Source organism: Hydractinia symbiolongicarpus, chromosome 3, assembly GCF_029227915.1.
Source record: "Hydractinia symbiolongicarpus strain clone_291-10 chromosome 3, HSymV2.1, whole genome shotgun sequence".
Taxonomy (NCBI): Eukaryota; Metazoa; Cnidaria; class Hydrozoa; order Anthoathecata; family Hydractiniidae; genus Hydractinia; species Hydractinia symbiolongicarpus.
The window spans coordinates 23,947,285-23,961,516 of NC_079877.1; the positions used below are offsets into that span (position 1 = coordinate 23,947,285).

Below are 14,232 nucleotides of genomic sequence, written 5' to 3' on the forward strand. Positions count from 1 at the left end.
TAGGGATTAGCTGTGACACGTCTAAGCTTTCGTTTATCCTCGAAGAAAGCTTAGTTAACTAGGCTAGTATTAGCCGAAAAATATTTGTACAAGAAAATAAAATGTCCACATGAACAGTAGACTCACTCCTAATATTATAAAAAATATTTTTCAGCCAGTTTTGTTTTTATTTTGTTCTTACTAAAACGAACACAACGTCGATATCAAGTATAAGGTATTTGTGTAAGAAAATCGGGTGTTGTTTTTGCTGACGCAGCTATATAATATTGCGTTCATTAAAAATTGCGCCATTATGAATATTATTTCGCGCCTTTTATAGGCCAGAAAAAAAGCGATCGTAAGCAATGATTAACAGAGTAATTCGTAGGTTGTTTTTATTTTCTTAATTCTTATTTTTCATAAAAATATTTTTTTATTAAAAAGCCATGTAGTTGACAAGGACGAATCCACACAATTTTTGGTATTAAAATTTGAGAATGAATGTGCAGTTATCTCAAGCGTACAAATTTAGTGTGTATTCATTACGTCATTCTCGTGAATGATGTAACAGGAAAGCGTTTCGTGACAATTAGGTATCGCTAAATTACGCGAAAATTACGATTTTTTTGTAATATATCTTGTATCAAAAAATAATATACAACTGCAGTATAAAAATCCTTCAAAAAGTTAAAAAAAAAATACTTTTTTTAAATAATATTCTAAAATTCTTAATAAATCTATTTTTTGCCATAAAGGGCCAGTCTAAAAGTAAAAAAATATCCCTCCCACATTTCATTGCCAACATACAGAAAACACGCTTAAAAATATACACATGAAGCCCAAATATACAATATTGTAAAATAAAAAAAAAAATATTTCGCGAATAAATTACAATAAAAATTAAAAACCACCACGCTCTTTCTTCTTCGAGCCAACTCTACTTTTTCGACCTTCACTAGAGCTGCAACTATTTTTCGATCTTCGTCGATCATTTGGCAAACTTTCCATGTGTTTCGTCGCCTCTTCAGTGTCTGTTTGTTCATCGGATGTAGCATCCTTTTTACGAGGTCTTGTTTTACGCACAATAAGTTTATACCAATCCTTCGGATATTTCGCGATGTTGTCCATGTATTGCTGGTTTGTTGCCCAATCTTCCTCCTAAAATTGGTATTAGTGACATTAATTTCACAAGAAAGCCTAATTAGTTCCTATTGGTACTGCTACTGCGAAAGCTCCCACTTGAACTATGAAAGCCGTGCAAGCACACCAATCGCTCCACTAGAAAACCGCCTAATATTTTAATCCTATTCTCGTGCTGAATTCTAAACAGGAAGGATAGGTCTACACTTTTTATAGTTTCTAGCATGACTCGGCCGGACTTCGCACCGAAATCGAACACTCTACCTCACGGCTCCCCGTCGGATCAAAACACGTACATGCATTTCTCATTAACTTTAAATAAAATTATTTTTACCTACCCAGAAAATGTACCCAGAAAACTCAGCAGTATTACAAAATAGTTGTTAACCTGTTAGCAAAAAGAGTTACTACGCGGAAGGGAGGAGGGGGGAGGAATAATATAAGACAAAAAAACACAAACCCAATTTAAGTGATTTAAGTGTGGTTCCTTTGAAGTGATTCTTTTCAGAATTGCCTAAAACAAAAGTTAATATATGCGTACTAAAAAAAAACAATTTGATTCTTTATATACACAGAGAGAAAAAACAATCTAAACAAAAATCTTGAATATCTTTATAAATATCAGTATATAACCATTTTATTGCTTTTTTATCTAAAAGAATGTGCGCATATGTACAAAGATACGTAACATCCCATGTTTGTAAACATTGGCAAGTCATCTATATCTTTAATGTCTTGTATTGTTTCCAGCTGACGCATATAAGACTGCGGAATTAACTCATACCTGGTTTTCGTGAGTTACTCTTAACAGTTCCCTTTGTCGTTTTGTTTTGTTTAAGCTTTTATGCTCGTAATCATTGCGATTATCCACCCGTCCTTTCGTGCGCATGATGTATGACATTTTTTCTAAAAGAATTCTGTTATCTCTTTCCACCGTAGCTAATCGCTCTTCCTCAATCTGTAGATCACAAAGTAAAAATAATAGTTTAACCTATACACTTTTACGCAATTTACATTTTATACAATATACAATTTTTTTATCGCCATAATTTTTGAGAATGAGAAGATAAAAAGAAAGAAAAAAGACCAATGAAGAAAATGTCACAGTATTAATCGTGTGATCGATGAGGAAGATCAGGGAGACAAATCTTAATACACCCGCTGGGGAAATTATCTGACTTTCCCAAAATTCTGAAATTTCGCAAATATGTCTATTCTATATACATCAAATGCATGTTGCTTGTACGATTAGTACTTTATTAGTATGTTGCTTGTACGATTAGTACTTTAATATTATGGTTCATATATCCCATCACTTTTTATTTCTTTAATTCTTCCATTTTGAAATAAAAACTCAGATCGTCGATTTCACAGGCAAGGGCTTGGAAGTAAATCAATTATTTGTCAGACTTGTAAGCATTGGGTACATAAGACGTGCAACAATGTTGCAGGAAAGTTAAGAGCTAACATTCAGTTTGTTTGTAAGCATTGCAAAGCTCAGATTATAGGCAAGATAGATAGATGTGCATATTTTACATGGCTAGCCTCACAAATATCGAGGGATATACCCTGTATATTATTTCAAGGAGAGCCATGGCTTAGATGGAGAGTCCTAGAGTATTTAATGCTCTTTTTTTTGAGCTACACAGACCCAATTAGGGCCCGCGCTCTACTAGACAACTCCCGGCAACATCTAACGGCCCACACAATGTGCTATCTCCCCAATTCCTCTCACATCGCTTGTGTTAACCCAAGGCTATGGTAACATTCACTCGCCCATGTTGAATCGCCGTCAAGAGGAAACGAACCCCGGTCTCCCGCACAGAGTACGAGAGCCATAACCACTAATCTACGGCGCCACTAAACAATAAAGTTATTCTTAGCTTCCATGACATACAATTGCGTCTAGTTAGAAATAGTTGTGAAGTTGTTACACTGTAATATGTTGGGTAGTAAAGGTGGGTGTTGGAAGGAGTGCTGGATAGATTCTGCTTGATAGAAGTTCAGAGTTTTTTTCTCTGTTCACTACATAGTCTTTTCAATAAGGTAAAAGGTAGGTTGTATAAAAAAGAAATAGGGAGTTAAGCAGGGAGATCTTGATCAATTGGAAAGGCATGGTGTAAGAATGGTTAAGTGGAGGTTTAACAACAGTCTGAGAGACAAATAGAGTTAGGTGTTCCTAGCATAACCAATTTTATTAAGGTAAAAAGTGGGGTTGAGCATTTGGAGAAGATATAGAAGGATAAAACAAGGCAAGAAAGTGTAGAAAGTTATAATAGCATGAAAACCGGATATTAAGCCAAGAATGATGATGAATGATAATAAATGATGACTGGTAAAATGATGTTGATAATGATGTACAGTGATGTTTAATGTTGACAATGGTTGGGTGATGATGGATAGTAATGATGATGGATTGTGATGATAATAGATATGTTGTTGACGATGATGCTTATGATGAATGGATGATGGTAAATGGTGATATTGCTGGATGTTGATAAAATTCATGCAATGATGGTGATGACAATTAGGGTGATGATGGAAGATGATGAAGCACAAATAAAAACTATATTCAACAATTTATAATCTCTAGCAGATACTTTTGAAAATTTGGTTACTTGAATTGAAAAGTTAGGCATATTTGCAAAATCTACTTTGTATTAAAAATGATATAAAAAAACACCTACTTGCATTTTCTTTAATTTCAAATGCAGATGTAGATATGTCTTTGGCGGATGATTATCAAGCACTGCATTTGCAGATTGAACCTGAATGCAAATATATTTAGTGTCACAACAACTAGTGACCTATGGAAATGGCCTATGGGAATATCCACTTTGTTAGGAAGGCAAACATTTCCAATTTTTTTTTTAATAAGAACGTATAGGATCCTGTGTTCTTTAAGAACTCTTAAAGGAGATATATCATATTGTATTCTCTAAAAAGAATAACTATAATAATAATAGTAGGTGTCTGTTTTATCTCAAACTAATGCTTACACTGATATCAAATGCTATATCCAGCCTTTAGCTTCTAAAAGCAATTTGGTTATCCCATAGTTGGCAGAGGGGTTGAAACCCCATCCTTCTTATTTTCAGAGTAACTCCCCTATTTTTTGAAGGTCAAGCTATTATAGATATGTTATGCAAACACCCTATTAATTTAAACTCATAACATAACTTTTGTTGTTGTTGTTGTTGTTCTTAAAAAATATATAAAACTTATACCAAAAAGCAATGTTAAATAGTTACAAGAAATTGATAGTGAGGAAAAGTTCTAGAAAATTAAATTGTGCTTTTGATAATTCCATTTTTTTACTTTGTCTGTCTTTCATCGGCACTAAATGTGACTACCTGGTAATTTTAGAAATTTTAGCAAGATCTCTAAGACATAGTTAAGTCTCCCTAATGTTCAATGTTGCCAATTTTAAAAACTGCCAAAGCTTAGTTTACTGAGCTTATCAAATCTTTTCACAATTCAACTTTTTTGATTTTTTCTAATAGGTTTTGACAGGAAGAAATATGAATTTGGATAAATTAATAAATAAATAGGATGTAACTTTTAAAAGATATAGAATCTGGCTGCAAACTAAAAATATCCAAAAATAAGCAATTGGGCATGAGTAGATGCGCACTTGACCAACTGTGTTACTGGTCATTGTTCTGTCCTGATTAAAATGAGGTTTGTAAACTATAGACATCCCAATTTTATAAGCTTCTACTTCAGAACACTTTAATAACAGTTAAGAATGCCAATAAAAATTCTGTTCGGTTTTAAAACATGATGACCTGATTACAAATGCTTCATGCCACAGAAAGCATTTCAAGAGGGAATGGCTTTTACAACCTGGACAGAACATCCAAGCTAAACCTTAGTGTAATGTAGAAGAAATTATAATTTATTAGCCACAGAACTGCCATGCTGATGCACATCTAATTACTATCTGTGTAAGTTGCAGATTTTATATCATGCACAGTAATTCTTGTTTGTTTAGTGTATATCTGAATTTCAAGGTTCAGCATCCTTTTGCTGGTCGACCAAAGATTGTAATATATGAGCTAGCATTTAGCTATTAAAAATGGAAGGAATTGGTTCTATTTATTTATTATGTTGAAACAGCAATAATTTGTATAGCTATACAAAAACAGCAAAGTGAATAAATAACACTACTAGAAAAAGTAATAGATAACCTTTTTCCGATGCATGTCATATCTTGTCATGTCCCATCTTTTTTTCAGGAGCTTATTGTTTGCTGGAGTTATTGGTTGATATGCCCTGTGCATCTTTTTTTACAAAATGGAAAAAAACTAAAAAAGTTCTAATTCGGTTTACCCAAACCAACCCAACCCACACATTGACGAGATGCAGCGGCATGTGCTTTACACAACGGTTATAAATTGTGCCCGGTCGCTAATGGAAACAAAAAAAACCTACACTCCACCGTTTAAAATTAATTAACAAAAAATTGCTAGATTTGCAAACGTGTTTTACGTGATTTAGAGGGATAAAAACATATAAATATATTATTATCATTACCCTATCATAATTGTTGCGAGAAGCTTTTCCATAAGTCAATATAGCAACATTACACAATTCTTATCATACACTATGGGTGAGAACACGGCGGCAGTCAAAGCGGGGGGGCACTTGCTGGTCTGCGTTCGGGATCAAGAAATGGCTGACGAGCTGTGACATGCGGACATTTTTTTTAACTGGAGGAGCGTTATGTTTGTTTAATGTTTTATATATAGCTCACTATATATCTTTTTTCACTACTTACTTTTTCGATTTTAAATTTCTAAGATATTAGAATCAGTATATAAAGGGTTGCGGAGCGGAAGCAGGTCACCTATGTTGGCAAGCGAAATATTATACTCGACGGCACGCACGGTTGGTGGTATCAAAAACATTTTTAAGCAATTTAAAAGTCCCCAAGCAACCTAGCCAGGAGACCCAGCGTAATTTTTCTTACCACCGGGAAATCAGAGTAGTTAAGGTGGGAAAAATTACGCTGGGTCTCGTAAACGATTTTTCTGCAGCCAAAATCTGGCCGCGCTTTTAGATTGGCTAATTCTATTGTTCTCTGCTCCCATGATTATTATCGGGGAAAGCCCTTTTCTATCTATCTATCTAGATGTGCATAGGCCACCATCAAAAATATGTTGTGTTCGCGTCCTGAAGATCCCGCAAAAATGAGTTCGGCGGGCGGTCGGGCGTTTTTTTCCAGGGATTTTCTGATCGGAGCAAGCAAATTCGTTCCCAGGGTCATGACAGTATAGCGCCACTCGACATCATTTGTAGACCATTCTTCACCGGCCTGTAAAATGTCGGTAGCCACAGGAGAATAAATTTTGCGAGTTTTTGTCAATTTTGCATAAATTAGTTCTGTCGAATAAATTTTTCATTTTGCAAAATATTCGGCGAAATTTTTTCCCGGCTCAGATTTTTATTACCAAATGTGAGTCGGTCGGAAGACGCGAACACAACATATTTTTGATGACGGCCATATTTTGCATGGTAAACCTCACAAATGTCGAGGGATATAACCTGTCTATTATTTCCAGGAAGGGCCATGGCTTTGATTGGAAGTACTCTGGAGTATTTAAACCTATCTTTGAGCTACACAAACCCAATTAGGGTAAGCGCTCTGCCAGACAACTCTCTGCAACATGCAATGGCCCACACGTCGCACCATCTCCCCAATTTCCTTCACATGGTTGGGTAAACCTGGGACTATGGTAATATTATATTGCCCATATTTAATCGCTGCAAAGGGGAATCGAACCTCGGTCTCCCACACAAAATATGATAGTGATAACCACTTAACTAGGCTAATGCGTTTTTAATATTACTATCTCCCGGAGGCGCCAACTATGGCACCCTAGGAAAAATTTTGAAAATTGGACACTCTAGATTGTTGGAAATGCACTTTCGCACACCTATACCCCCATTTTACTATTTGAGAAATATCACAAATTGGTGTTACTATTGCATGATTATTTAACCCGCCATTTTTAAATACCGCTGGACATAAAAACATGGGATGAATGCATGCATTTATGTATGCATTTATCTCTTTATCTTTAATTGTAACTTTAGAACCATAACCAAAATTATAAAAGCACTGTACATGAGAATTTATATTAATTTTTGAGAACTATGCTGGCATGTTGCTTTCTTAGCACGGTCTAATAATTCTCTTTCAATTTTGAATTTTAATGCGAGTGTAAGGGGAAAAAATGATTATCACGCTTTTAAAAATGGAAAACCTGTCAAGTGTAATTTCAATGCCGTATGTGAGTAAAAACTTTAAAACTCTTTTTCTCAGTGTTTATTTTTTGATAAAATGCTATCTACATCTGAACTTTTTCTTACAAAACTAAATAAAGTTTGTGTAGGAGAGCTGTTTTGAAATAAAGCTAAATAATATATCTAAAAAGGTTTTTTTTATTTTTTTGTAAAAACGTGTTTAAATTTTTTTACAGACATCTAATGTGAAAGAAAACAAGTTGAAAAAGTAGCATTTGGAAGAATATGAAATGTAAGAAAACTATAAAATTTTGAACAAAATAGTAAAAACCCTTTTTAGATACAGCCCAGCTGGGAAGAATAGTCGAAAAAATTTGAAAAAAAATCCAGCCGATTTGCTATCGCGGTTTGTGCGCAACATGAAATAAACACAAACCACAACGCGTAGCATACCAATTTCCAAAAATGTGTCTATAATTGAGAATTAAAATTTAGATAATTTAACATGCATATCCCTAATATAGATCTGGTAAAGAGATCAGTTTGATTTGCTTTTACGAATAAATGTTATGCTATACCTGGCTTTTGGTTTCTATTTTCATCAAACAGAATCTCTGTATAAGGTTCTGTAACTAACGTAATATTGACAAACTTGACAGCTAGTTGTTTCAAGAAACTTTTAATTTCACCATGTAGTCTGGATATCAAAGCCTCATCTCTTTGTAATTTCAAGTCAAGCTTTAACGGGTTAAGAGAGGAGTGATAGAAAAGAAGATAAATTTCTGTCATAGGATCTTAAAATTTTTTTTTTAAACGAACAAATTGAGGAGCTGCGCTATCTTCAGAAGGAAGTACGACTTGACAAGGAGTATATTTTTAGTGCTCTACTGACAGCAGACTCCAACGATAACCATGTACAGTACTGTGAAAAGGTTTGTTAACATCATGTTCGTGTAACGAGCGTGATGCACACGAACCACAATAAAATTGTGGTCTTTATGTATAACAAACATTCTATCATGGCCACCACGCTAATATTATCTCCACGAAGGATTGTGTGTCCCATGATTATTTTTGCGAGCTCCACGATTTTTATAGCCAGTATAATTTAATTTTTTTTCTTTTCAAAAAAGTCTTTCATTAAGCGACAATAGAAATGTTTTTTAGATCGCATTTTAAAAGTTCATAAACGATGAGTGGTGATAGAAATGTTTTTTAAGATCACATTTTAAAAGTTTAAAAACAAAAAGCGGCGATAGAAATGTTTTTTATATCGCATTTTAAAAGTTTAAAAACGAAAAGCAGCTATAGAAATTTTTTTTAGATGCATTTTAAAAGTTTAAAACGAAAAGCGACGATAGAAATGTTTTTTTAGATCGCATTTTAAAAGTTTATAAGCGGAAAGCGACGATAGAAATGTTTTTTTAGATTGCATTTTAAAAGTTTATAAACGAAAAGCGGCGATAGAAATGTTTTTTTACATGGCATTGTGATTCACGAACGATTAAAATCTATTATGTTTATGGCAACGAATTAAAGTGTTAATTTATTTTTTTGATTTAATTGATAAACAGGGAATTCCATGAGACGCGTGCGATCGCACGCGCCCACACACGTGCAACAGCTTTTCAGGCGTGCGATTCATCGCACACGCTAATTACGCTCTTTAGTTGCGTAAAGTAAAAAAATTAACGAATGAATTTTAATAGTTGATTTTCTACAGCGTAGTTAATATCGCCGCTTAAGGCTATGCTTTAAGCATTTAACTATTAAAAACTGTAATCCAAAAATCAATGGTTTTACATCGACAGCTTCAACTGTATCATTAAAAACAGTTTATAACCACTTGTGGTTAAATTAAATTTTTTTAAAAACGTTAATTAAACGCCGTGTTTTTTTCCCCGTGTTTAAACTAAATGTGTTTTTTTCTGCCTGTGTGAAATTAAATGTTGAACATTTTATTTTAAAATTCTAACTGTATAAAAGAACATAACATACTTGTTTTACTTTTAAAAATCTAAAGAACAACTTTAAATCTAAAAACAACTTTAAACTATTCCAAACAAGCCGTCTCCCAAAAGGTAACAAACAAAACTTGAAACCTCAATAAATAAAAAATGACTCCCATTTTTACCATTTTTAAAGATAATAGATAACCTACAGAGAAAATATAACCCTGGGAACAAGGTTGGCGATAAATAGCACTACAAACAAAATGGCAGACTATTGCAGTAAGTGCAACGTGTGGCACGTGTCAGCGTCTTTTCATCCACTGTTTAAATTTAATTATATGTTATTTACCTATTATAAATTACTTCCTACAACGAACCAAGGTGTTTTGTTAATATATTTAGCACTTTTACACCACTTAAAGAACACTCACGGGACTGATGAGAGTGAAATAAACCAGGAAAAAAATCGAAAAAACGCACGCGCAAATTTTCTAAAATAGATTTAAGCGTGCGATGTGTAGCACACGTGTTGTTTTCTTCGTGGAATTCCCTGATAAACTAATACTGTCTTTGTTGTTTTAAAATAGAAGTTTTCTATCGTGGACACCACGGTGTAACGTTTAATTTTTGTAGTGTTAATGTATTTGATTATCTTCTTGTATTCCTGATCACAGAAGTTACAAAAACTTTCTAATTGCACCTAAAATAAGAATTTGTTTTCTATTTGGTTGAGTTAAAAATACAAAAAGAATTCACAACATTTATCAATACCATACCTTCCTTTTTGAACTTTTATGGAACGAGTGGAACAGATCAACCAGAAAATCTTCAACATCGAATCTGCACTCTTTTGTAAATGAATCGGAGGCTTTTCCGGCTGTGTTATGTACAATGTGGCAAGGACAGCAATTGACGTATATGGAGGGGTTTCTTTGTAAGACACGAGTCATGATGGAATTTCTTTTCCCTGGATTTGCAGTGTTATTATCTATAATCTGATACTAACGCAGTTATCCTAACTTATGTTAGATGATGTAAGAATCGTGAACCAAATCATCTGCATACAATAACTCCCATGGACAACCTGTTCTGAACTCCATCGACAGCGCTTCTAAGACTAGAACAAACAACAAAGGACTAAGTACAGAACGCTGATGTTCACCAACATTTACACTAAATTCATCACTAAGTGATTCGTTAATCCTGACACGACTTCTAGCATTGCTGTACATAGACTGTACCACTGTAACTAGCCACTCAACGCATTGTGTTTTATTATTGCAAGTGTCATTCTCACTTCTGCATTTACGATCTTAAATATAAAATACAGTTACTATCAGAGTAAGCAGAAAAATTTAGGTTATGGCGTACAGTGATAGGACTACCTTTTCTTTTAGTGAATTATCAGGAACTTTGATACAAAATTGTTGATTAAGTTGCTTTTGAGACTCCTTGTGCTTCTCGCTGTCACAGTGGCGAAGAACATCTGCATAAGCTTGACGAGCACAGCTAATTTTCTTTGAGCAAATGGTACGAAAAAAGCATGCACATCTCATTTAACCGGTTGAATGTACGGTCTTTCTTTTGTCCAATGAGGATTAAATTTAGAGGACTATTTGGCAGCTCCACTCATCCTTCTTCCTTTTTCAACTTCTTTCGTTTCAACGACTTTTTACTTCCCTAATTCGCAATTTTCTTCACGTTTCTTGTTACAGGGTGCAAAAACGGTACTAGTTGTTTGTTTTCTAGAACCTTTTGCACTTATAAATGACATTTGTTCTTTTGAAAAGCACAGGACAAAAAGATTCAGACTCCAACTATTTACGACATCAAAATTTGAAGTGTGTGTCCACATTATTTTGATTGTTTTTTGATGATCATCAATTGTTGGCTTGTAAACATTGTTAAAGTAGGCACAATTCAAAAGGGCCTTCTTTATTTTTGTGTAGATTGAGAGCACTTTCACTTTTAATACTTTAGAAAAAGCTGAAACGTGTCTTAAATTACTGTATGTTCCAGCTATCATTGATCTAACACAATCTTCTTCAAAACCGTTGCATGTAGCTGCTGTATAATTTGAGTATTTAGGGATATCGTAATCAAGTCTATTTGTGCATATTTCATAAATTCTCCTCAATCTAAGTTCAGTGTGTAGACAAATGTTACCAATCAATAATAGTGATACAGAATTAAATAAACAATTTCCATCAGCTTTGGATTTCAACGATACAAGATCTTCTTCAACATCGTCAGTGAATAGTTTTCTTGAAATTTCTTCTATGTCAGAATTTGTGAATACAACTTTTTTTAGACTTATTAAAAAAATGCTGAAATCATATGCATCTATAGTGAATTCATGCTCATCAAAGAACTGCTGCAACCTATCGTATTTCCTATAAGAATCTTCCCCTAACCTGCACAATTTTGCTTGTTCATGCAGGTCGCTATAATATTTTTTTCTATTCGCTATTACAGACATTTTGCTTCTTCACATCACAAAACCATAACTCACTCTAGTTTTTTTTCAAGCTTATTGTTTTAAAAACAAAAACGAATATAAAACAATGAATGGAATCAAATCTATTCACGGATGAAAGAATAGAGCGCACAACAACTGGTGTACATAAAAAAGATCTGAGACGAAGGGTGAAATTGGTTTGAAAGAGACAACTGATGTACAGAAAAAATATCTGAGACGAAGGGTGAAATTGATTTGATGAGTGAGACAAAGGGTGAAATTGAGATGGAAGAGATGAAATCGATTTTTTTTTTATCATAGGGAGACTCAAGATGAAGGAAGATTTTGCATAAATAGAAGTTCTGGCTTTTTTAAAAGAAATGCTTGTGTCTTTATTAATATTTTTTCAGCGTGTAAAATAAAGTAAATGCATGTGAGTTGACATGCCGCTGACCCGCAATGCAGCATCTTCGAATTTGCTAAATTAAACATTAAAAGTTACAACATAACGGATAAACATCATTTTGAGTTTGATTTCTTTGTTACGCTTTCATCTGATATAGCCAACAACATTGGACTACACTTCGTGCGTTGAATGTTGATTATTGGTCCGCTTTATGTGTTAGTATTATTAATATTTATTTTATTATCTATTGTTATTAGATTCCTAACACAATGGGCTATATTCGCAGCATTCTTGTTACAGTCTTGCTGGCATACTTTTCAAAACAGTTCTATTTTTGGTTGGTTGATATGGGTGTTGGTGTACCTTATAACAATGTTTATCCTGGGAAATGTCGAATTATTCCTGGAGTTGAATGTGGTTCTGAGAAGATTGCAGTCACATCAGATGGTTTAGCTTTTATTACAAGTGGTTTAAGATTACTGACATCCTGTAATGTAAAATATGTACAAGGTCGATTATATTTGTTTGATTTTTCTCACCCAGAGAAAGATGCAGTTCAACTGGAAATCTATGGGCAGTCACAGTTTGATCTTAAAAGCTTTGAACCACATGGAATGGACATATATGAAGTTGCCGAGACAAACCTTGTTCAAGTTTATGTTGTTAATCACGCTAATCATCATGAGAGCATCGAGGTGTTTCTTTATAATCGTGATGCTCCACACAAAATTGAACACAAAGAAACAATTAGAGATGAAAAGTTTGTTTGTTTAAATGATGTTGCAGTTGCATCAGAAAATAAATTCTTTGCAACCAACTGTTTAAAATATTGTCATGTTAATTTTCTATTCTTAGTTATGGAATTTCTTTTCCATATGAAAACAGCGAATGTTTTATTCTACGATAATGGAAACACAAAAATTATTGATGATGGTGGCCTTCTTTACAATGGAATTGTTCTCCACAACAACCATGTACTGGTTGCTAGTAATGGCGATGGTTTAATGATTACATATGATAGAGATGAAAATACAAATGAATTGTCCAACCGTCAACAATATTTTATTGGCCATCATCCTGACAATATTGATATTAACAAAGAAACAGGTGAAATCCTTATTGGCACTCACAAAACAACTTTGCCCCTCCTGTTGGCTACCTTCAACAAATCAGATTTAGTTGGTGGTACAGCTATCAAAGTAAAGTTGGATCGGTCCTTAAAGAAAGTCGAAGTTGAAGAAATTTTGCATGATGATGGTCGTAAATTTGTGAAGGGAATTGCCAGTGTAGTATACTATAAAGGGCAATATTTATTTGGATCTGTTTTTGATAAACTTGGTTATTGCAAAGTAAATAATGATTGAAAGTATCCCTACACCTTCTTGTCAATACCAAATAGGGTATTTGGCAAAGTCATGATTGTTTTTTGAATTTTGTGTTTTGTTTATAATTAAAAAGTAGATATTTTATAAACTTGATTTTTGACGAGAAGTAGCTGCATATTAAAGAAATCATGCAAATGAGACTGCAATGAATAACATGAAAAGAAGGATGAATAATATGCAACCCCTGAGTTGGAACAAGTAAAATTGTCCAACCCCTTTCTTTTTTGTGTTTTTAGGAATTATTTTCTTGTGTTTTACCTAAATCGTGTTTGATATACTGTGTCTGCAGGATATTTTGTATGCATTTTTTATACACAGTCAATATACTCTGTTTTTTAAGAATTTTTAAGAATTTATATTTGAATTTTTTAAGTTCTTGGTACAGCTTTTTTTGTCTAGACAAATTTACATTAGCCCTATGATGTTAATTTTTCTGTACACTCACTTTTCAATGCATTTAAATTTTTTTACAAATCCAGTATTAAATCATTATTTTTTTATCTCCTATCAAATTAGTAGATCTTTGTTCTTCCTTTCTGATATGCAACATATATATACCTTGTAATTTTTGTTATTTCAAGATTAATGTTTTTACACATAATGGGTTGATTATTTCTCCCTAAAAATGTTATCAATTTTTTTTAAACTGTTGTACTTTTCAAA

The 14,232-nt window shown here is 33.5% G+C and overlaps 2 protein-coding genes across 3 annotated transcripts; one reads left to right on the forward strand and one right to left on the reverse strand.

Annotated features, from left to right (window-relative positions):
* Positions 1–841: 841 nt before the first annotated feature.
* Positions 842–5,515, reverse strand: LOC130636343 (sperm axonemal maintenance protein CFAP97D1-like). 2 transcript variants are annotated; one of them, XM_057446028.1, is made up of 5 exons: positions 5,310–5,508; positions 3,807–3,887; positions 1,904–2,077; positions 1,580–1,633; positions 842–1,137 (listed from the first exon to the last, which is right to left on the reverse strand). In XM_057446028.1, the coding sequence occupies exons 1-5, from the start codon at positions 5,400–5,402 to the stop codon at positions 880–882; spliced, it is 660 nt and encodes a 219-aa protein (XP_057302011.1). In that variant the 5' UTR covers positions 5,403–5,508; the 3' UTR covers positions 842–879. The 2 variants fall into 2 exon arrangements, with proteins under 2 accessions (XP_057302011.1, XP_057302012.1); XM_057446029.1 differs by lacking the exon at positions 1,580–1,633 and having other exon boundaries at positions 5,310–5,515.
* A 6,897-nt stretch (positions 5,516–12,412) lies between these two features.
* On the forward strand, positions 12,413–13,615 carry LOC130636347 (serum paraoxonase/arylesterase 2-like). Its single transcript, XM_057446034.1, has one exon. It carries the CDS (start codon positions 12,454–12,456, stop codon positions 13,546–13,548), a length of 1,095 nt encoding a protein of 364 aa, XP_057302017.1. The 5' UTR covers positions 12,413–12,453; the 3' UTR covers positions 13,549–13,615.
* The last annotated feature ends 617 nt before the right edge of the window (positions 13,616–14,232 follow it).